Raw genomic sequence first — 22,589 nt, forward strand, 5'->3', positions numbered from 1 at the left:
CCTGCCGTGGCCCCAGCCATTCCAGAAGGATCCTTTCCCTGCCCCCCAGTTTTGGTCATTGTGACACGAGCTACAGTTTGCTAACTGCAGCCACCTGCTGAATTCGCTTCCTTGAGGCCCTGGGGCCGACCTGGGTCTACTCTTCCAGGCCTTTCCAATCAAGACGCCATCCTGTTCCCTGAGCTCCACACCTGGGCAGGTGTGTGCGGCAGGTCCCGGGAGACACCACCCGCTTTGCTTCTGGCCGCGTCCACCCGAGCGCGGAAGCCGCCGTCCCAGTGTTAACGGGAGGGGGCGGGGGCATCTGCAGATGCGCGGATGAGGACGCCGAGTTCTCGACGCAGAGCCTCACGAAGTGAGACCAAGGAGAGGGGACGCCATCAGTTCTAGAGACTTCTTGTTTCCTTCATCCATGGCCTCCCCAACAATACCCTGGGTCATGACGGGCCAGCTCCTGACTCCAGGAGGCGTGTTAGAGCAGGCTGCCTCCATACCGTGGATTCCGGAACCCAGGAGCTGGCCCTGACCGAACACGAGAACCAAAGCCACCCTGGGACCCAAGGCTCCTTGAGAAGAGCAGTAATGACCTGAGAGCAACCAAGTGCAGGGCCGGTGGGACCTCACGTGAGTCACCAAGCTGTCGCTGGTCGGCTGGGAGGGACCAGGGCTGGTGCCTGGCCCCAGAGCCCAGTGTCCCAGCTCCAATAGTGACAGCTCTGGACACTGAGCACTTTGTTTGTTTTGTTAATTTTTTTTGAATGTTTATTTTTGAGAGAGAGAGAGACAGAGCATGAACGGGGGAGGAGCAGAGAGAGAGAGGGAGACACAGAATCCGAAGCAGGCTTCAGGCTCCGAGCTGCAGCACGGAGCCCGACGCGGGGCTCGAACCCACAAACCACAACATCATGACCTGAGCTGAAGTGGGACGCTCAACCGACTGAGCCACCCAGGCGCCCCGAGGACACGGAGCACTTTAAACACGACACCCACAATCCAGCAAGGTCCCTGCAGCAAACTAGGGTGCAGACAGGTCGTGCACCTGAGGGCACAGGGGCAGGAGGGCCTGGCCGGCCACCAGCAGGACATTCAGCTTACGGGGACAGGGCAGCACAGAAATCCAAAGCAAATTCAAAAAGCAATTTTAAGAACAAGCATACCTGACTGTTGTTTCTTGCTTCAAAGTCACTGCTTCCTGATCTCTTCTCTTGGTTTACCTTCTGCACACTCTCTCGGAGCAGGTAACAGACCAGCCACTCGTATGCCGCCAGCGGGACTTCAAGACAAGACACAGAAGGGAAAAAAACGATAGAGCACCCACGTGTGCAGAGCACTTACGCGGGCGGGAGGGGCAGAGGGTGCACAGTGCACAGTGATCTTCGTGGCGAGAGTGCGAGGCGGGCCCGGTTCACGGACACGGAGGCACCGGGAGGGCACGGCCCCAGGCTGGGACAGGCACCGGGAGGGCACGTTCTGGCTCCGACTGAGGCCATGGGCCACAAAGCCACTTTGGGATGGCGGCAGGTTCTGGGTGACGAGACAGGGCGCGTCGCCTCAGTGTCACTACGGATCTGCACGGACGAGAGGACGGCTTCGCGGCAGATGGCGGGCGAGTGGCGGGAGGAAGGGGTGTCTGTTCACTGGCCAGCACGGCCCTTGGTCTCCCTGGGACTAGCGGGCAGCTGAGCGGGGGCTTCTCGCTGGCCCTCCCGGGGCCTCAGCCTACGCGCCTTCCTCCCAAGGAGCTCTAGGCAAGAAAGGAGGTGCCACCACAGAGTATAGACAGACAGGCACGTGCTGGGAGGGGCCGGAAGAGGGAAGGCCGCAGGGCGCCCCCTGGCCCGGGAGCCCTTCTGCTCAGCGGTTGCCCTCGGCGCGGGGCCCCCAGAAGGGACCATGGGGACCTGGCCGTGCTGGGTCCGGCCCCAAAGCCTGGGCGAAGGGTCCTGGGGATTCCTCCTGCGTCACACAGCCCACTCCCGGGGAAGACAGATGGCACTCGCCGGGGCCCTGCCGCGGACACTCGACTGTCTCAGCACAACTGAGAGGTCCGTGAAAGAACAAATAAACTCACTCACGGGGCCGAGACAAAGCTCACACGCCGAGCGCACACGGCGGCCCCGGTTCCTCTGGGGCCTCCTCGAGCCCGTGCCAGAGTCCGGCCAGGTGTGGGGCTCCGCGGGGACCCCCAAAAGACACGCTCACGTCCTGACGCAAAGCCTGCAAGTGTCTTTCTTGGGAAAAGACAGACGTAAGCAGCTAAGGATTCTAGAGATTTCCCTGGAGAGTGTGGTCCCTAAATCCAACAAGCGTCCTATGGGGTCAGAGGGGAGATACACATATGGGGGGGGGGCCATAGGGCATGGAGGAGACACGGAGTGATGCGACCATGAGCCCAGGAGTGCCGGGGGCCCTGGAGGCTGGGAGAGGCAGGAAGGACCTCCCACCCCCAGCCTCTGCAGCGAGCGCAGCCCTGCCCCACCCCCTGGTCCCGGGGCATCTGGACATACCCGCCGGGCACTTGGCTCCACGAGTGACACCAAAACCCCCCGTGTCATCACCCCTCCCGTCCCCTCCCCCCCGGGGGCTTTGTTCTCACCCAGCCCTCCGTCCAGCAAGCCCCTGTAGGCCGGCCAGCCACCTTCCAACCACCTCTCTGCCTCCCCTGACACTGCCTCTGCTAGACCCCCGTTTCCTGGCCGATCCCCCCTTCCAGGGTGGGGCCCCAACCTCGGTGCGCCCAGAAAGCAAGGCTCGGCTGACTGGCACCAGCCCCCGGGCTGGCGTGGCAGGGTCTGGGTGTGGCCTGCTCTCCATCCATGCCCCCACACCCGATGCTCCCACACGACCTCCTCTAAACCCGCAAGACCCCCCGCGGAGCCGGCCGCCGGGGAGACAGCTGAGTTCTCCCTGCTCCGTCCCTCCCGAGGGAGGGCTTGGAGCGGTGGCCCCCAGTGAGAGCACACCGTGGGCCAGGCCCCACCCAGAGCAGCGTGGGGACGACTGTGTACTGCAGGGGGAACTGAGGCTTGGAGAGGCCAAGTGCCCAGCCGTAGGTCTCGTGGGCTCCAGAGCCTGAGTCCCGTGACTGCGGCCCGAGACCCGCTGAACGGGTGGTAGGAGGCGAGCCTCTGCCCGGTGCACACACGGCTGTGAGAAGCGCAGGTTGAACTGCAGATCAGCCAAGAAAAGGAAAGAACCGGGCCCCGTGTCAGGTGGCAGCACAGGTCCTCAAAGGCGCCGGGACATTTGTGAAACCCGTCCTCGGCACACACGCTGGCCTGCAGGTCAGAGGAAGCGGGGAGATGCGGAAGGCAGAGCCGTGAACCCCGCCCGCCCCTGAAGGAAACCCTCTGCGCCTTCCCGGCAGGCTGCTCTCTGCACTGAAGGGTCTCGTGTCCCGGTCCTACCGAGCTCGAGGGTCAGGAAGATTTCACGTACTCTTTACCAAGGACGCAGCCGACGCAAGCCAGGGCCCACGTGTGGGATGTGATGGCCACACGCCCCAGGGACAAGGGGCCGGCCATGCGCCGCACGCTGCCTCTTCCGGGCGCGGAGAGGAGCATCGGCATTCGGGGTCGGGCGCTGTCGCCAAAGGAACTTCAGCTGCATTGTTTCCTCCCGAAAACGCAGGCCAGGGCAGTCACAGGGAAAACACGACTCTGTCTGGGCACGTGTCCTGCTGCGGGTTCGCAGGTGCTGCCTCGGCTTTCGGTGTCTGCGAGGGGCGGCGGGGGGGACCCGTGCGGAGTCCTGGGGACGTCACGCAGCTGGCAGACCGCTTGCGTTCCATCTGGTTTCACGACGGGTGACGGTTTCTGGGGAAAAATTCTGGTGGCGTTGATGTCGCGAGAGGCATTAGGCTATTTTCCGGCGCGTTCTGTAGCAACGCTGGGCTGGGGAGCTCTGCCACCATCTGAAATCGATCTTCAAGCGTGTCCCACCGTGTGTACAAGGGCAGACGGAGACCTGTAGGTCACTTACTGTCCGGAAAGCCGTGACAGAACGTGGCGACCGATGAGAAATCAAGCGGTTAGGGCAGAAGCTTCCTGGATGACGATGGAGGAGAGCCAGCTGGGCAGCCAGCCGGCCTGGGTCCTACTCTTGCCCCGGCTGCTGACGTGGGCTAGACCGGCCGGGACCACCCGGCCCAGCCTCCTCTAGGGAGACGTGAGCAGTGCGTGCCCCGCAGGGCCAAGCGGACAGTGTGCGGCCGGTTCCAGCACCCGCAGTCGCTGCGATGTCTCGGGCTCTCGGTCCCTGGCAGGTGGGCAGGCGGGCGGCAGGTCCTGTACCCAGAGGACCCAGCGGCCCCCGGACTCCAGGGGACGCTCACTCTGGGGTCTCCTGATGCAGCTGCCCTCCTCCCACGCCGCAGGCGCTCAGCTGACAGCGGTCGGGGGAACAAAGGGCATCTCGCGGTGAGTCTGGGGAGGCCAGAGCCACGCGTGGCTGCGTTTACCGCAGTGGCCGACGGGTCCTGAACACAAGCAAGGCAGGAGCACGGTGCCCAGCGTCCCCACGAGAGCCTGTCCCTGCCCGCCCGGGGACGCCTGTGCTTCTGGAAGAAGTTGCCTTTCCCCCTGCGGCTGCTGGGTTAAGAGTTGGCTACGTGTCCGGCTCTTGATTCTGGCTCAGGTCATGACCGTACGGTTCCTGGGTTTGAGCCCCGAGCCAGGCTCTGTGCGCTGACAGTGCAGAGCCCGCTCCGGATTCTCTCTCTCCCTCTCTCTCTGCCCCTCCCCGCTTGCTCTCCATCTCAAAAATAAATAAACGTTTAAAAAAAGAGAAGAGCCTGGAGAGGCGGGTGCTGCTATTGCCCCGAGCGAGGCCAGCGGGCCGAGGCGGGCAGGGCCGGAGCAGACCCAGGCGGCCGGGCGCCCCCTCGCTCTCCTGGCGGGTGGGCTGCACTTCCAGGTCCCGGGAGGCTCAGCGGAAGAGCGGCTCCTGCCCGGCCCCCAGGACGCGTGCTCCGAGGTCCGCCTCGCCGCCAGCCCACAGAGGCAGTCCGCGAGGACGTGGAAACCGGCGTTTCCGGGAGGGATGAAGCAGGTGCGTTCGGTGCTCATGGGTCGGACGACGGTGAGACCAGTGGCGTTTCTGCTGTGGCTTCCAGTGCCGCGTGTCTGACACGGGACTTGACAAAAAGCTGAGCGGGGCCCCGCGGGAGGCGCAGGCCCGGGCACAAGTTCCAGCCCTGTTCCTGTGGGAGTCTCCTCCGGGGGCTTCTGGGGGCTGGTGCTGGGCCTCGGAGCACAAACAGGCCGGGCCTGACCCGGGCTCGGCACAGACACCACGGACGCGCCGCTGGACCTTCCCGGGCCTGGGTGCCGGGGGAACATGGGGACGTGGAGGGGACCAGACAGAGCGGGGACGCGACCAGAGCCGCTCCGCTTCACACTGCCCCCCACCAGCACCGCCACCGCCCCGTCCGGGACACCCATCTTCTCTCGTGTTGCTCTGTTCCCACGGCGGACAGAGCGGCCTTCGCTCCAGAGGGACGTTTCAGAGTGAATCGTCACAGTGCACACACAGACCCGTCAGTCAGCCGCTCTCTTCTCCAGAGTCCCGTGTTTCCCCCAGCCCTGGATCAACGCGCGCGCTCCGCTGGGCACATCCCCCCCACCCCCACCCCATGGCCACCCCGCCCGTGTCACTGAGATCTCAGACGGGCTGTCCTGGGCAGTCAAGCCCAGTGTGTGGGCCCCTGCCATGCAGAGCCCCTGCTCCTTTGCACAGGCCCGTCCCTATTGGACCCTAATGCCGCGTGAGAGCAGGAACCGGTCGCGGCCGGCTCTGCCCCCCAGCCAGGCTGTCACGGCCACACAAGACGAGCACGGGCACCAATGGTCATGGCCGCTGAGCCTGTGCAGAGGCCGAGGGGGGTGAGCACACTGCAGAGCGGGGGCCGCGGAGGTGATGCCAGTGTGGCCGGCACGTGCAAAGGCCCTGAGCAAAAGGGCCCCAGCTTCCTGTGAAGACGGCTCAGTCACAGGGGCGGCCGGTGGGCAGGAGTCCAGCTGCCCAGCGAGGCAGGAACCCAGAGCCTCTCCGTCTTCGCCCTCAGAGGGGGAGGCAGCACCCGACTCAGGAGTCGGGCCGGGGAGGTGCTGGGTGAACACGGGAACCGACCAGCCGCCTGCAGGCCCTACCAAAGCCCCCCACTGCGGTACGGTGTGCCCCCCAGGATCACGAGGGGAGGGAGATGGGGAGACAGCGTGCTCACCTGACGACTCCAAGCAGCCGGCGACGCTGGGGCACGAGAACCTCTGGTCGAGGATGTCGGGATAGGCTTCCAGAAAGTCCACGGTCCCCAGAGGGCTCTCAAGGCGAGCGCCACCTACAAGCACACCCAGGACCCGGAGTGACGGACGCCGCCCCGCCTCGCTGACCCCCCCCCCCCCCACCGGAAGGTGGTGAGTCACTGCCTGAGGATACACGTCCTTCCTGCAGACACGGGTGGACGAGCTGGCCCGGTGGGGCCCGGACGGCCCAGCTGCACCAGCGGGGGCGGGGTCTTACCCTGGAGGCGGAGCTCCAGCAGGCCCAGCAAGTAGCCGCTGGTCTGCTGCAGCAGGACGTTGTTGTCCCCTTCATACGTGCAGTTGGGGTCGTTCTCGTTCCTGAGGTCGCCCAGGCGGTTCACTGCAACGGAGCCACACGCTTCATCACTTCCTGCGCTCGCGGGACGGTACTGCCACCATCCCCCGGCCCGACCGAGACACTGCGCTCCGAGGCCGCCAAGGCCCCGCTCCTCCCCAGCCGGGTCTCCACCTCCCAGCCTGGCCGCTCTGCCTTTAAGGGGACACACGGAGCCACGCGGCCAGGCCCCCGACGTCCACGGCACGGCGCTCGAGAAATGCCCGGCGTCGCCCGCGTCTCCCTCTCCCCTGCTGACCGCGGGCCTCGCGAGGGTCGCTGACAGACACGGGCCCCTCAGGGGAGCTGCCCACCCCGTGGCATTTTTTCACACAAGAAACGTCAGGTATCAGAAGACGACGCTCAGCTTTTTTTTGTTGTCTCTCCCGCCGACCACGGGACTTCGTTCCTCTGCCTGTTTTACAAGGTACGCTTTCCAGACCCTCCCGTCTGGGTCTCCGTCCTCCGACGGAGAATGTTCTCCACAGGCCAGGCTGGGCCGGGAGGAGCCAGAGGGAAAAGCGGGGGCCTCCCAGGCTCACACGTTGCTGGGAACAGGGCCAGAGAGGGCGCACGAGGTTCTGTAGCCGCCGCCGGGCTTGTGGTCACCTGTGCCACCCTGATCGTTTTCCCCCGACTCGGTGCCCCAGGCCGCAGAGAGACCTCCCTACAGAAACAGTCGGGCGAGGCCACGGAGAAATAACTTGCAATTGCTATTAAACCTAGACAGGGCCCGTGACATCCGCCCCGCTGAGTCGGGTCTCGCCCATTGCGGCCTGGCGTTTACACACAGGACACGGACACAGGAGTTTCTTGTCGTCTGCACTGCTGCACGTTCAAGTTCATTATCCCACTTACGGCCCCAAACGGCCAACTGTTTACAGGGACTCCAGGAGTCGTAACGACAGAAACTACAGAACGCTGCACAGAGGACAACATGGGTGAGTGACACGGCACAGCCACGGTCGCCTGTCCGTCAGCAGGGAAGGGGGAGGCGGAGGCAGCCGAGGGACGGCCGAGGGCCGCCCGCGTGACAAGGAACGGGACAGAGCCTCGCCGGGAGCACGTGATTATCCACAGCCCGTCACCGACACGCTCGAGCTCGGCAAGAGCCTGCAACGCTTCTGAAGGTATCCGCTGAAACAAGGCTGTCGCGTTCTGCTGTTTGGGAGGCGCATGGCCTTCTGGGAGTAACTGGATGTTACCCGTCAATTATTGCAGAGCAGGGGACGCCTGGGTGGCTCAGTCGGTTGAGCGTCCGACTTCGGCTCAGGTCACGATCTCGCGAGATCTCGCGTGATCTCGCGTGAGTTCGAGCCCCCGGTCGGCTCTGTGCCGACGGCTCGGAGCCCGGAGCCCGCTTCGGATTTGTGTCTCCCTCTCTCTCTGCCCCTCCCCTGCACGTGCCACAGGCCCGACGCGGTGCCAACCACTTTACGTGTATTAACTCACATAAGCACCGCACGTGCCGGTGTCGCGGCACGCTTCTGTCGACCCTGGTTCGTAGGTGAGGAAACTGAGGCACAGCGAGGCTAGCTGGCGGGCCCGTGGCCGCGCCGCTCGTGACTGGCAGGGCAGGAGCTGGTCGGAGGCTGTCGGCTGCCTGCTCTCCTTACCACAGAGCAGCTGCCCAAACGACAGCCGATGCCAAGAAAAACTCTCTTTTCCTACGTTTGAGAATTTTTCGCCAGAACAAAACGTGCCGCTAGTTTCCTGCCAGGTCAGTCGCCGGAAAGTTACGACTCAACGAACGGATCACGCGCTTTCTGCTCTGGTTGTGGGCGGGCCCTTCACAGCGTCTCTCCTCAGACGTGGCAACATGAGGCCTCGGAGAGCGCAGGGATGTGTCTAGGCCAGGGGGTCAGCAAACTTGCTCTGGAAAAGGCCAGACGCTGAGCCTGACTCAGGCTCGACGCAGACGCCTCGACTCCGTTCGTCGTGCGAATGCGGCAACAGAAAACCCATGGACAGATGGGTGTGGCCACGTGCCGATAAAACTTTATTCGCAAAAACCGGCGGTGGCTGACTTTGGGCGCCTGGCTGCAGTCTGCGGACCCCTTGAGTCAAAAGGAGGGCTACGGACGGGAAACCGTCACGCCTCTCGAGACCTACCCGCCAGATAGCCGTGTCCTCCGCACGCCTCCCGGCATTCCTGAATTCCCCGCTGCGCGGTCCACGAAGCCAGGGGCTTGCTGCCCGACACCAAGGCGTGGATCTCACGTCCGAGCTCTGCCTTGGGAGAGGAAATCGACAAGAAGAGATGAAAAGAGGCTGACCTCTTTTCATCAAGAGATGACCAGAGGTCAGAGGTCAGTTCGCCCCTCGCGTCGAAGGCTCACGTCCCCTCTAGTCTAATCTAAGACACGCGACAGCTGCGGGAGAAAGGAAAAAACAAACACCACCTTAACCTGAAGAGGGGGGTTCACCTCCGAGTGGCTACACTGTGGTACAGACAGTTCCATGGCAACGAGCAGATGGACCGGGGCTCTGTGCAGCAAATAGACGCCGGGGGCATAAGGGTGATCACAGACGCAAAGCACAGAAGCAAGGAGTCCATCACGGCTCACTTCCCGTGAAGCTCGTGAACCTGAAACGGAGCACTTGCGGAGGAAGGAAGAACCGAAGGCGGGGTGGGGAGGGCGCGCCCCTCTGAGGAGAGGGGCGGGCGGGCCCGGGGCGCAGGAGACAGCGTGGGTGACAGGGAGCCACAGTCGTCTCTGTAAGGGTGTCCCGGCCAGCGTCTCGGGGCGGGTCTCACCCTTTGCTTCCACCTGACGTTTCACAGAAACAAGAGAGATGAACACGCACCCCCGCTAAATGAGATGGTCCGTTTTGCCAATGTTTTCAACTTGAAAACGTCAGGGCCGCTCCCAGGCCCTGCCGTGCGCCGGTTAAACCGCCGGGTTTCGGGAAGAATAAAGCGGGAGTACTCTTTAGAACGTCACGAACGGGACAAGTCCAACGTCAGCTGCAGAAGCTTCAGTGACTCATCCCCGTGCTCCCAGGGCCTGTGCTTTGCCAAGCAGTGCACCCTGCTGGCCGCCTCCCGACTCCCGGATGTTTACGCTGAATGTTCCAAAACGTGCTAATTTGAGACAGGTTTTTTAGGGTGTTGGACTTCACACCAATCGGCAAGACTTCTGACCTGTTTTCAAACCTGTTTTCTCGTGACTCACATTTCACTCGTGCCCGGGAGGCAACGTGAGGGGCTATGGAAAGTCCGTCATAAACCGTTTACACAGGAATCAGCCAAGGATGACTTTACACAGTGCCTGAGCTCAGCGGACGCTCAAATCTGGCACAAACCCTTGACTGTCCATTCAAATCCAGTCAGCTGGATTCAGCCTTTGCAGGATTGTTTACGAAACGACCGGAGCCGTGAAATCCACTGAGGGGCCGGTATCGTGGATTGTGCAAACTCATCACGTTTTCAAAAGCAGAAGGCCAGCTGAGCTCACGGACTGGAATTAGGAGTCACGTCAGCCCGTCCTTAAGGAGCAGGAATACGGACGCACACCCGAACGGTCCACACCACAGCGAGGATTCTGGGGGTCCTGAGCAGGGGGGCGGGGCACAGCTAAGGACACGCCTCACGTTTGCCCCACGAGGCCGCCACGGACGGACAGATGTCGTTCGGGAAGACGGGTTGACGTGTGCCGTCCAACCTCAGCGACAGCTAACGAGGTTCGACACCGCGGAGAAAAGAGAATCGCCTCTCACCTGCCTGGTGCCGCGGTCCGTTCCCATGAGGCCTTGGTGAAACTCCGCCAAGTTCAGGAAGAGCCATTTGGAAAAGTGGTCTACGGCATACGCAGCCGCCAGGTAGGGAAGTAGGCGCCATTGCTAAAATCGACGAGACGCTCACGTTAACACGGCACGGTCCTCCCACAGAGCCCGCCCCTGCTTGCAGACAACACCCTCCTCCCCCTGAACCCACCCCCTTGGCGGAGAGCCCCCCGCCCCGGGTAGAGACAGCACCCCTCCCTTCGTAGGGAACCAACTCCTCCTCAGAAAATGCACCCCCGCCTCGTAGGGAACCCAGCGCCCCCCTCAGGGACCCCCACCCCCCGCCCACTTGCAGGGAACCCAACTCAGCCTCACTCAAAGGTGCTCTCTGTGTAGCAGGCTCAGGGGTCTCACCAACGGGACCACTGGGAGGGTGACTATCGGCCCCCCTACCACGCCGGGCTGCACAGGTGATCGCTTGTGCTTTGAATGCCCACCAGGGGCCAAGTGACGGCCCCTCAGCCACCTGGGAAAGTGAGGCCCACAGGGGGCCGGGAGTCCGCCCGGGCAGGGAGGGGGTCTCTGCATGCCCAGCGCCGCACGGCTGGAAGGGCGTGGAGGAAAAAGCGGGAAAAGACCCGGCAAACGGGCACCACCCCCGCCTACCGCTTACGGAACAGAGGGCCACACATCCTGCCAACCGCCCTCCGTGGACTCGGGCATTTAATCCTCGTTGCCACCCCACGAGGAGGTGTCATCGGTTCTGGTCCGTGAGGAACCCAGACCCCGGGGAGGCGGGACAAGGCGGCCCTGCCCCAGGGCACGCGGCCAGCAGGGTGGAGCCCGAGCATAGTGGCCCGAGCGGGCTCCCGGACCGTGATTCACCCTCGATGACCAGCAGTCAGGCGCGCTGACCTCGCAAAGGCCACGGGGCTCGCGGGGAAAGGAACGGCGTGTGCCACACAGAAGTGAGCCAGACATTCTGCTTCTCCTCGTTTGCTTATTACGAAAACAGGCACGCGGCCACGGTGAGAAGTGGGAGAAGAAACAGAGATTCTCTTACGGTTCCCTCAGGCTCTCCCTCAAACACCCCTGCGTTTCCACAGTGCTCGGCCCGAGACGGGGCCGGGCTTCGCTGCCGGACTCGGACAGGAGTCCGAGTCAATGCCCCCACCTGTGAACTGGGAATTGCGCCCCACCTGGTGAAGGCCAAGTGCGCCAGGAAGGCATGTGAGAAGCGTGGAGGCCAGGCGTGAGAAGGGCGGATACCGCACAAGCACCGCGTGCTCCTGGGATAAAACCGCGCCCCCTTGGGCATCCAGGCCGCCTCGTCCCCAAGGACGGGCCGGACAAGCATCCCTCCCGCTACTCCAAATGCTGTCACCACAAACGGCCCGAGCGCCCGGCTGCCGCGGCGGATTGTTCCCGCGGGGTCGCTTCTTCGGGACGTGGTGAGGGAGCCAGAGAGTGGGGCCCGGGACGAGCCGCCACCGCCGGACCCCGCGGAGGCTTTGCGCGCAACTGCGTGGGAGCCTCACCAGCACACGCTTCTTCCAAGGGCCTCATTCGGGCTACCGCACACACGCCTTTTCCCGAAAACGCAGGTTGGAGAAACCTCCTGCCCAGCGGCCAGGCTCCTTCCCGTCAGTTGCCCCGACCGTCGCCTGACGGGGTCTGACGGCCTCCCAGCAGCCAGAGCGCAGCGGCTCAGAGACCCGCAGGTGCCCCCGCGACAGGAGGGACAGGCCGGGACGCCCGCCCCAGCCGTACCTGCATCTGATACTCGAGCACCGGTACCTCCTCCTCGTCTGTCGGCCCGAACTGACGCCGCGTGGCTGAGAAACGAAGGGCTATGGAAACGGCCAGCTTTAAGTTCATGACGGACATGGCCACGATGGTGGCCCGACCTATGGAGAGGTTGCTCAGGGACGCCCCGAAGCGCTGCTTGGCGTCCTACAGGGAAAGCACACGTGGTGAGCGCGAGCGGGACTCCTGGCGGCCTCGGGGACAGCAGCACGCGGACGGCTGCGCCCGCTGGTTCCCTGGGCGCCCCCCGCCGTGCACCCCCAGGCCAGGACCGCCGGGCGGGCCGGGCTGCGGAGGTGCAGGTGTCATAAGGCCCCCAGCAGGGACCCTCCGGCTGCAGGAGGAGGGATGAGTGCCCCACAGGGCGCCACCCCCAGCCGCCCGGAGCCCCCCAAGGCTTAGCCACGCCCGGCACGAAGCAGGGACCCAGCGCCGAGGCGTCTCCACTTGGTGCCAGCGTCCCGTTCCCGTGACCCCTGGTGCCCCAGAATCCTCCCTCCCCACGGAAGACGACCTTCCTGATGGCGTCCTTTCACGTGTTCTCTCACGGCAGCTAACGGCCTCACGGGCACCGTGTCAATCCGCCGCAGACCTCAGGGCCCCGGGCACCGTGTCCCACAGTGGCGGTGCCGTGGGCACATCCCGCCGCCAGTCTTAACTCGTCCGGGCACCCCGACCTCCCTCACCTCTTGCCGCCTCCCCTGGCTTCGCTTCTTACATCCTTCAGACTTTTCTTCCGCAATTACACCCACGGTGGAACTGGCGTGGCCACCTCGCGAGCCCGCGCCTGCCGGAGGGCACTCCCCACACCCCACACGCACACGACACTTTGGGGGTCACCACGCCGCCTCCTCGCACGCAGAAACCCGTTGGCTCAGGGAGCTTCGCTCCGTGGGAGCCAGAGCTGCGCCCTCTCCCGAGATCCCGGGTGCGTCTCTGGGCAACGTTCTCATGTCTCTGCGGCGTGTCTGCCGCGTGGGCTCCCGTGACTTGTCCCTGGTGCCGCACGGGCCCTCGGTCGGGTCTTCTCCCCGTCCTCGGACGCTCCTCACCCCTGCTGCTCCCACACTTGCCTCCTCTCGCGCTGCTTCGGCCTCTCCTGCGCCTTCCACGGACCCCTCCCTCGGGCCTCCCAGCCTCTGACCCGCACCTGCTCCGTTCGTCCCCTCGTCATGTGCCTTCCGTTCCTTCGCCGTCTGGTTAGCGTCTCGCGAACGGTTGATGTTACTCTTTCCGTTTCGAAGACACTCTGGTGTCGTGCTGATTTCTCGTCCCTAGCACCCCTGCCACGCTTCCTTCCAATCCTGCCGTCCCGACTCCAGTCAGGTGGTGCGTGTCCTTGGACAGAGTCCTCCTCCGACGGGCCCACCTGACCTCAGACACCGGGAGGCGACCAACTGCTCCAGTGTGTCCGTGACCATCGTGTGTCTATCACTCAAAGGACTCCGGGATGTGATGAGCCCCGGACACCAGAGAACACTGTCACCCCCATTTGGGATGGTCGCCACACGCCCTTAAACCCTTTGGGGGAACAGCACCAGCAGGGGCAGCCTCCCTGACCAGCCCTGGAGGGCTGGGGGGTGAGCAGCGTCTGGCATCATGCCCTGGGGGTGCAGGGGACCCAAGTGCCGCCTTCCTTGTTGGTGACACTGGAACCTGAACCGAGAGGGGTTTGCCACTGGCCAACCCAGCTGGGGCGGGTCTCCGGGCAAGCCCCGGCAGCGTCCTGTGTAGCAGAGGGCCTTCCACCCGCGAGCTTCCCCACCTGGAGACACCTGTACCTTAAAGGGGGTGACGTAGGTACCCTCGGGGGTGACGTCTCCAGTCTGGTTCAGGAGGGCTTGGCGAGGAATTCTCACCTTGTGGAACATGGCAAATCTGTGGGGAGATATGGCAGGACTTCTGGTGACACGGGGCTCTGGCCCTGACATCAGTCTCCTCTCCTTCCAGAAACCCAGTCAAGTAAGAGCAAAGCAAAGCCAAAAGGGTGCCAATCCCCCAAAGAAAAAGAAAATGGGAGAAGATAACAGAGACAGGAAATTTCAACGAGTTTTTCTAGCTAAAAAGCTTCAATAGAGGCTGCCTGGGTGGCTCAGTCGCTTAAGTGTCTGACTTCGGCTCGGGTCACAATCTCACGGTTCGAGCCCCGCGTCGGGCTCTGTGCTGACAGCTCAGAGCCTGGAGCCTGCTTTGGATTCGGTCTCCCTCTCTCTCTGCCCCTCCCCTGCTCTCACTGTCTCTGTCTCAAAAGCAAATAAACATTAAAAGAAAATGTTTTTTTAAGAAGGTTAAATGAAAAAATGTGACGTGCGTGAGGCGGGGCTCTGGGCCAAAACACTGGCCACATATTGGGAATCGCGAGCCAGGTTCCTGACGCCGCTGGGACAAAGCTGGTCGGTCGGGAAAAAAGGAGACAACTGACTTTTTCCAGGTTCTCACCCTTCAATTTCACACCAGAATCCACGATACGATGTGAAAAATCAACAAACTAAGGTTTTGAACTCTCATGTGACACAAAAGAACACCGTTACCGTATCAGTGATCCAAAAGCAAACAAATCCGTTTCTTCTGAAACTCTGAGAAGAGCCAACTCACTCCCACGTCACTTAGGGAAGCTATTTTTTACGGCTGTCAGGTTGGGAAAGCCTATTCCTTTGTCTAAGGGACAAGGTCAGGCAGAGGACTGGATGTTCCATAACCTGAACAAAAACCCCAAACCACCTTGTGAATATCGAGAGCTCCCACGGCGACCAATCTCATGACCAAGAGCACTTGGAGTGCCATCCAGAACGCTCTCTGGCTCACCCACGGGAGACGGCGGTTTAAAGCATGGCGTCATCGAGCCGGAGGGGAGCAGGGCGCCAGTTCCGCCCAAGCAGGGTCCTGGCCACCTCCTCCCTCCGTCTGTCTTCGTCTAGCACCCACCCCCTCCAGCCCGGCTCACTGACACAACCACCGCTGGGCTCTCTGCCGGGCCACGTCCTCAGTCTGTCCTGCACGCGGGAGCACGGCCCTTTCCAAACTGCTGACCGGAACGGGGACGCCCCGCACAAGTCCCTTCAAGTCCCCAGCCCCTCAGAGAGACGTGGGGAGCCCTCAGACAGGGGCCCTGCCTACAGCTGGGGGGCGCCCACCGTGACCCTCAAACAGGCCAGGCTCTCTCTCCCGTGGTCCCCGCGCAGGCGGCCCTCAGAGCCCGCCACCCCCTCCAGAGGCCCGTCAGGACTCTCCTCTCACCCCCCTGCAGGGGGTACCGGCCCTCTCCCCGCACCACTGCAGGGCGGCCCCACTCTGCAGTGACTGCCTGCTGTCCACGTCCTTGTTCAGCCACCTACTTCTCGGTGCCAGTTTCTGTGGGTCCGATTCACCCTCCTATGACGGGGCCATCGGGCCTGGCACCTGGCGGATGCTGAGAGAGCCACGAGGCGGGCCGACAGCAGGTGACACTCTGTCCCCTGGGTGCCGCCGATCTCTACGCCACTCCCCGCGTCCAGGCCGGCCTTCCAGGACCCCCGGGGAAGAGCAGAGACGGGGCTGTGCGCAGGGCGGGCAGGGGGGGCGCCCTCCCAAATTCCTTAGGAGGCGCCCAGGGGATCTGCAGGTGAGGGATGCTCGGCCCCTGGGGACCTCCAACCTCCGCGGGCCGCCCTCCCGAGCACGAGATGAAGGGCAGCGGCAGACGGGCCCCGCTGGGAGACTCTGAGGCCCTGCCGGGATCGGCCGCCTTGTCCGGGCCTCGTGGGGTGGCTCCGACCGGGCGCGGTGGAGGCCGCGGGGGGCCCAGACGAGGCCCAGACGGGGCCCCCCCCGGGCAGTGAGGGCAGCCATCCGCCTTTTAAGAGCGGACTGAGTGCCAGCACCCCCGGAGAGCTCCAGCTTCTTGCTTGAAAGCTGAGGAATGCTTCTTCGAGCACGACTGAAAACTCCAAGCGCCCTTTTTAAGGAGTGGAAAATCTTCCCCTGTCATGCCACCAGAGCGGGAACAAGGCTGAGCCACATTTCTACTTGTGCAAGTATTTGCTGGAGTTCGACCGAAAGCACAATCTCACACCCTCTCGTCTGGGCACGTGCGGACCACAAAATCTGTTCCAGAAACAGATGGTGGCCAGCCTGCGGGTGTGGGCGTGACAGGGGCTGTGACGTGGGGTGTGTGACCCCAGAGTGTGTGCAGCACGATGTGTATATGACACGGGGTACGTGGGACACAGGGTGCATTGGACACGATCTGTGTGCATGTGAGAGAGGGTGTGACACAGGGTGTGTATGTGACACAGCTCTCAAGTGACAGGTGACGTGTGCGTCCCAGCACGCTTTCCTGGCCCCACAGGCGGCCGGGAGGGTGAGGACAGCACTGAGGGTCCTGGTGGCTCCCAAGCTGGAATCAGCAGGCACCCGAGAGTCGAGCAAGCACCCTCGGGTTAATGACCCTGCAGAGGAGACCGCGGCCATCGGGGCCGGGCACACACTCACCCGTTGTCGACGCCGTTCAGCCCAAGCTTCTTCCCTACGTCGCCAACCATCACCCCCGGCATGGGAAGAAGGGTCTTGGGGTTCCGGATCTGTACGAGACACAGAAAGCCGCAAACGGCAACTGTTAGGACCACACAAGAATCTCAAGAATACGTTACAAAACCCCGGTGACTAAGCCGTGGGCTCCCTTCGTGTCTCTGCAGGGGGTAAGTGGTGCCTTCAGAAACGTGACCTCGTCTGGGATCTTTGCGACTGTAATTAAGTGAAGGATCTGGAGACGAGGGGGTCCCGGATGACCCAGCTGGGCCCCAAATCCAATGACAAGTGTCCTGTAAGAGACAGAGGAGGGGAGGACGTGGGGAGAAGAGGGTGCAGCCACCAGGGGCTGGGACGAGGCAGGAACAGGATGTCCCCTAGAACCTGGCGGGGGGCGGGGGGTTCGACACGGATCTCAGACTCCCGGCCTCCAGGACCGTAACCTCCTGTTGTTTTAAGGCCCCGGTTCGTGCCGTTTGGCTACAACGGTGCCGGGCCAGCAGCTGAGGAGTCCCCGCAGCCTGGAGGCCGTCCGGAACATCCATGTCACGTTCAAGTCGGCCACAGGGCTGGCGCCGGGCCGTAGCGAATGACAAGATGGCCGGGTGCGGGGGGAGAACCATCCCCAGATTGGCTTTGGACGACCGGTAAACACGCTTCCCTAAGTACAGGTGCGGCGAGCCGACAGTTCTCACTGGGCGAGCTCCGTGCAGGGACACGGAGCGTCTCCCCCGAACACCTTCACGGGGGCGATTCCGCACCCGCTGTGAGCAGGCACCCTCCCCCCCAACCGCCGGGGACGAGGGCGCCTGAGGCCGGCTGGCTGTCCCTCCCAGAGGGCGCCCCCAGGCATCCAGCGCCCGGGTCGGCCCCACCACAGGAGGATCACCCAGCCCGAAGGTCAACAGCGTCTGGGAGCTGGACTACTGAGTCTGCACTATTGGGAACTTTTATTTTAGAGGAACACTCTTCCCCCTACACTGATCATCACGATAATGGTATTTTGGGTACAACAAAGGCTGAACCCCCAATGCAAACACTCTTCCCCCTTCCGACTCTTCGGTAAGACCCGGTGACGCTTCAGGCACGACCTTTTTATAACATTTTAAAATAGAAAGTCGCTGGAAAGAAAGTGCACATGGAGAGAAGAGGCTCTAAAAGAAAACAAGCTGGTGCGTTCCGGGTCATCGCACAGAAAAATACCGCCAGGGTGGGTTCCGGTTCACGGGGAAATCTACGATGGTGCAGTGGCCACAAATACCGCACCGACCTCCCAGTGAAGGAAACGAGGCGGACTTGAGTCCACGGCAGAACGCGTTAATGTCAAACTCCTCAAATAAACCTGATCGCGTGGATTTCCGTATCACACTGCCACAGTCTGCGAAGGCTCCCCGCCTGGTATAGAACCAACCTGCGACAAATCGCGCCGTATCGGCCGCGACCTGTGAGGTGCGTCACAACCCTGGAAGAGTCTTGTGATCACTCCTTTGAAGCTCTCTCCCTCCACGGGGACAGGGAGGCGCCCCCCCCACCCCACCCCACCCCCGCAAGCCCCGGCCTGACGCACACTCGGCCTCGGAAATGCTCCCCCGGAAGGAGGAACGACACAGTCCTGCTGAGTCCCTAGAGCACGGTGCGTAAAGAGTCCAAAACACCACGGCGCTCCCGACCACGGCACAGAAAGACTGAACAGGGCCGAAGGCTAGCCAGTTTCCCCCTAGAAGTTCACGTTGGGTACAAACGCACACACCCAGAAACAGCAGGGGGCGGCCTGAGGCGAACCTGGTCTGCAGTGGCTCTGATGTGAATTGGAAAATCAGGACACGAGCAACAAGGGAAAAAGGGGCTGGAATCAAAACCCTTTGCGCCTCCAAGGACACGAACAAGAAAATGGGAAGACGACCTACGGAATGGGAGACAACCACCTACCGGATAAGGGGTCGGCCTCCGGGACGTGCGGAGAGCTCTCAGAACCCAACAACAGAGACAAACCGCCCACTTCAGAAATGGACCGAGGGCACCTGGGGGGCTCAGTCAGTGGAGCATCCGACTCCCGATTTCGGCTCAGGTCACGATCCCCGGGCTCGGTGCTGACGGTGCAGAGCCTGCCTGGGATCCTGTCTCTCCACTCCTCCCCTGCTTGCACGCACTCACATTCTCTCTCTCTCTCTCAAAATAAACAAACTCAAAAAAAGAGAAGAAAAGAGACTGAACGTATGGCACCGATGGACGGCCTCCCGACCAGTGACACTGGAGCTCTGACCCACAACCCGCAGCAAACAGTGCAGGCGGCCAAGCAAGACGCCTGTGACGGTCGGTCAGAGATGGGGTCACTTAGCTCGGCGGGGAGCTAACAGCTTCTCCTCTTGTCCTGCTGCCAGCCCAGGACCAGCCTGAGGAAACCAAGCCCACTCCCCTGGCCAGACTCAGTCACTGCCCCAACCTCCCAAGGGACAGTGGCCAAACCGCCCCCTCCAGGCAGCTCCGAGCACACAACCTTTGCCTTTCCCATAAGGGAGGTCTTGGCTTATTTCCACAGGGCAAAGAACTTGAACAGACATTTCTGCAAAGAAAATATACACGTGGCCAACTGGCACACGAAAAGATGTTCAGCATTACTGGTCACGAAGAAAATGCGAATCACGAGGCGCCTGGGTGGCTCAGTCGGTGGAATGTCTGACTCCTGACTGCAGCTCAGGTCATGACCCCAGGGTCGTGGGATCGAGCCTCCCCCCACCCCCGCTGCCCCCGTCGGGCTCCGTGCTGAGTGTGGACCCCGCTTGGGATTCTCTCTCTCCCTCTGCCCCTCTCCCCTGTGCACACTCTCCAAAAAGAAAAAAAGGAAAAGGAAATGCACATCAAAAGCACAACAGGGGTGCCTGGGTGGCTCGGTCGGTTAAGCGTCCGACTTCAGCCAGGTCACGATCTCGCGGTCCGTGAGTTCACGATCTCGCGAGATCTCGAGTGATCTCGCGTGAGTTCGAGCCCCGCGTCGGGCTCTGTGCTGACAGCTCAGAGCCTGGGGCCTGCTTCGGATTCTGCGTCTCCCTCTCTCTCTCTGCCCCTGACCCACTCACATCCTGTCTCTGTCTCTCTCCAAAATAAATAAATGTTAAAAAAAAAAAAAACCAAATACTACCATGCCCACTCGTGTGCATGTTTAAGAAAAAAAGGAAGATATGTATTGGTGAGGATATGAGAACAGCAGTTCCTCCAACAGTTAAACACGGAATCACCCCAGGACCCGGCACTTGCACTCCTGGGTGTGGACCCCCGAGAACGGAGAACACGTGGTCAGACGGACAGGTGCTCATGAACGTTCACGGCAGCGTTATTCACGACAGAAACAAGGTGGAAACAGCCAGAATGCCCATCAGCAACCAGGCGCACGCACTGCGGTCCATGCACACGAAGGCTTATCCGCCCCCCTTAAAAAGCACGGAAATTCTAACACATACTGAGCACGTTCTGACAACGTGGATGGCCTTCAGAAAACAGGCTGAGGCACGGAGGGTCACATTGGAGGGTTCCTTGCGTATGGAACGTCCTGTGCAGGCGAATCCGTGGAGGCAGAAAGCAGGCGAGTGGTTGCCGGGGGCGGGGGGGGGGGGGGCGAGGAAGGGTGCGGGGCGCCCTCCCGGAGACGGAAACGCTTTAGGACTAGACACGGGTGTGGATGCCCGACACTGGGAAGGCACCAAAGGCCCCTGAATTTCGGTTCACTTCGTATTACTTGAATTTCACCTCAATGAGGACAAAGGGACACGGCTTACTTTCTTCTCTTCCGAGAGGCCCCTCACCCGGAAGGTCTTAACCAGAATGCCAGAGTGGGGTTGGGGTGCAGGGCAGCGGGGCTTCGGTCAGGATCCAGGTGGCCAGGACAGGAAAGTCCGGACAAGCTTCCGGAAGCTCCGGGTTCAGGGACACCGCAGCAGCCCCGGGCGGTCGGGAGACAGGCCCCACCAGGGAGGCAGGAAGCCCAGGCCTGGCCATCGGTCCCAGGCGCCGCCGTGGCAGTAGCTGCTGCGTGTGGCCCGGGAACAGGAGACGTCAAGGCCCCGGAGTCAGACTTTAGGTCGGCACGGGAGCCCACATCGGGCGTGCTGGGTCAGAACCACAGGAAGGCGGGGCCGGGAAGCCCAGGTTTGCGAAGAGTGTCTGCAAAGATGGCGACGTGGCCGCCAGAGGGACAGGACGACTCTGCCTCAGATGACCTCAGGTCTAGACCAGGGTTGACCAAGCCCGGGCCACCGCCCTCGGGGGCTGGATAATTGCCTCTTGGGGGTGGGCGGGCCGTCCTGGGCGTTACAGGGCGTCCGCCGTGTCCTCGCCGCGTGCTCACTGGAAGCCAGGGGCGCCCCCGCCCCAGCTGCGATGAAGGCGCCTGCCGGTGAAGCCAAGCGCCCGTGGGTGAGACCGCCCCGCCCAGAGCCCCCTCACCTGCACCAAGAAGGAATGCAGGCCGTGGCAGCGGCCCCCGGGCGTGTACAGCTGGGCAAACACCACGGCGTGGGTGGCCGTCTTGCCCATGTTGCCGACCCAGAATTTGGCGGCCTCGAAGTCCGGGGAATGGAGGATGAACTCCTGAGCGAGGGGAAAAGGAAGGTTAGAGCCGTCGTCCAAGTTGCAATGAACAAGTCAAACACGTGCAGAATCCCACGTCCTCTGCTCCAAGTCCAGAACCGAGCAGAGCAGAACCGAGCGCACGCTTTAGCGCCCGTGTGGCGCGGGGGGCGGCCCGAACACGGAGCGTATCCCTGGGTGTTGTGACTTAACGAAGACACCCAGCCGTACGGAAAACCACTCCGGGGTCAGACGATGAAACATACGCCAACTTCTCCGGAAGCTGGCCGGTGCCCAGGGAGCGGTCACCGCGATGCTCGTCTTCCGCGGCCCCTCCTCTGCGCGCTCCTCCCCGACCCCTCCCTGGGCTCTGACCGGCGACAGACCTTCTTTTCCCACGGTCTCCCCCCGTCTACGAGCTCCGTGAGGGCCACGTGCCCAGGAGCACAAGGCACCTCAAGACGTCAGGGCGAGTGAACCCGGGGGTCACGGGAGGGGCCGGGAGGCTCGCCGGGTATTCAGCAAGGCAGGAGACGAGCAGGGGAGACACGGGGCGGGGGGCTTGACAGCTGGACAAAGCCGGGGTGTGACGGCGAGCTGCCTCCCGTGTCACCTGCAGGCCACTGCGGGCAGACCCCGGCGGGTGTCCTTCTCCCCGCGGGTGGGAAGCTGTGAAGGGCACACGGGGAACCCCTTCGTGCCGCCCAGCGGTGTGCACGGGGTCATGGCCTCCAAGCGCACCGTGTGACCACCTCGCAGATGTTGACGCCCCGCTGAAGAAAAGTGGGGGGGATGGGGGACTGGAGTCTCCCCTCTGCTCCCCCCTCTGCAGGCGTCCTCCCTGCATGTGGCATACCGCCACCGTCCCCTCCAGGTCTCCATGGCCCCCTGGCACACCTAACTTCTTGCGGCTGTCCGTCCGTGTCTCCGCTCCGGCACGAGGGATCCCCCAGAGCAAAGATTCACGTGTCACGTTCGCCGCTAGCTGCCCGGTCCCTGAAAGCAGTGCCCGGCACGTAGCAGGTGCCCGACCAGCGGCCCACAGAGGACTTCGGGCTCCCGATCTCCCCTGCTCCGACGTCACGTTCACTTAAGTACAGGTGCCGAGAGGAAGCAGGTCAGAAGCAGGCTGCCCCATGGACGGCCAGGCTTCGCCCAGGCCCCCAGGCCATGTGGGATCCGCCCTCTCCGCCTCCCCACTTAGCACCGAGAGCCCTCGCCACCAGAGGGCAGAGAAAAGAGACGGGGCCGGGCCAGCAAAACCTGGGTTCGGATAAAGGTACCTGGTGGCTGAAAGGCCAATAGAAAACCCAAGAGGGCTGTCGCTGACGGCTCTCTGCCCGCCGTTCTCC

The 22,589-nt window shown here is 62.7% G+C and overlaps 1 protein-coding gene across 3 annotated transcripts in view; it reads right to left on the reverse strand.

The window, feature by feature from the left end:
- ACOX3 (acyl-CoA oxidase 3, pristanoyl) overlaps positions 1–22,589 on the reverse strand; it is a 41,922-nt gene that overhangs the window by 9,669 nt on the left and 9,664 nt on the right. For all 3 annotated transcript variants that reach the window (XM_047847241.1, XM_047847240.1, XM_047847242.1), the window contains exons 6-14: positions 21,115–21,258; positions 16,639–16,727; positions 13,950–14,046; positions 12,133–12,315; positions 10,357–10,479; positions 8,749–8,869; positions 6,520–6,642; positions 6,224–6,337; positions 1,158–1,273 (exon numbers count right to left, since the gene is read on the reverse strand). In XM_047847241.1, the coding sequence (XP_047703197.1) occupies positions 1,158–1,273; positions 6,224–6,337; positions 6,520–6,642; positions 8,749–8,869; positions 10,357–10,479; positions 12,133–12,315; positions 13,950–14,046; positions 16,639–16,727; positions 21,115–21,258 (1,110 nt within the window). The remainder of the gene's footprint in view (positions 1–1,157; positions 1,274–6,223; positions 6,338–6,519; positions 6,643–8,748; positions 8,870–10,356; positions 10,480–12,132; positions 12,316–13,949; positions 14,047–16,638; positions 16,728–21,114; positions 21,259–22,589) is intronic.

Source organism: Prionailurus viverrinus, unplaced genomic scaffold (genome assembly GCF_022837055.1).
Source record: "Prionailurus viverrinus isolate Anna unplaced genomic scaffold, UM_Priviv_1.0 scaffold_45, whole genome shotgun sequence".
Lineage (NCBI taxonomy): Eukaryota > Metazoa > Chordata > Mammalia > Carnivora > Felidae > Prionailurus > Prionailurus viverrinus.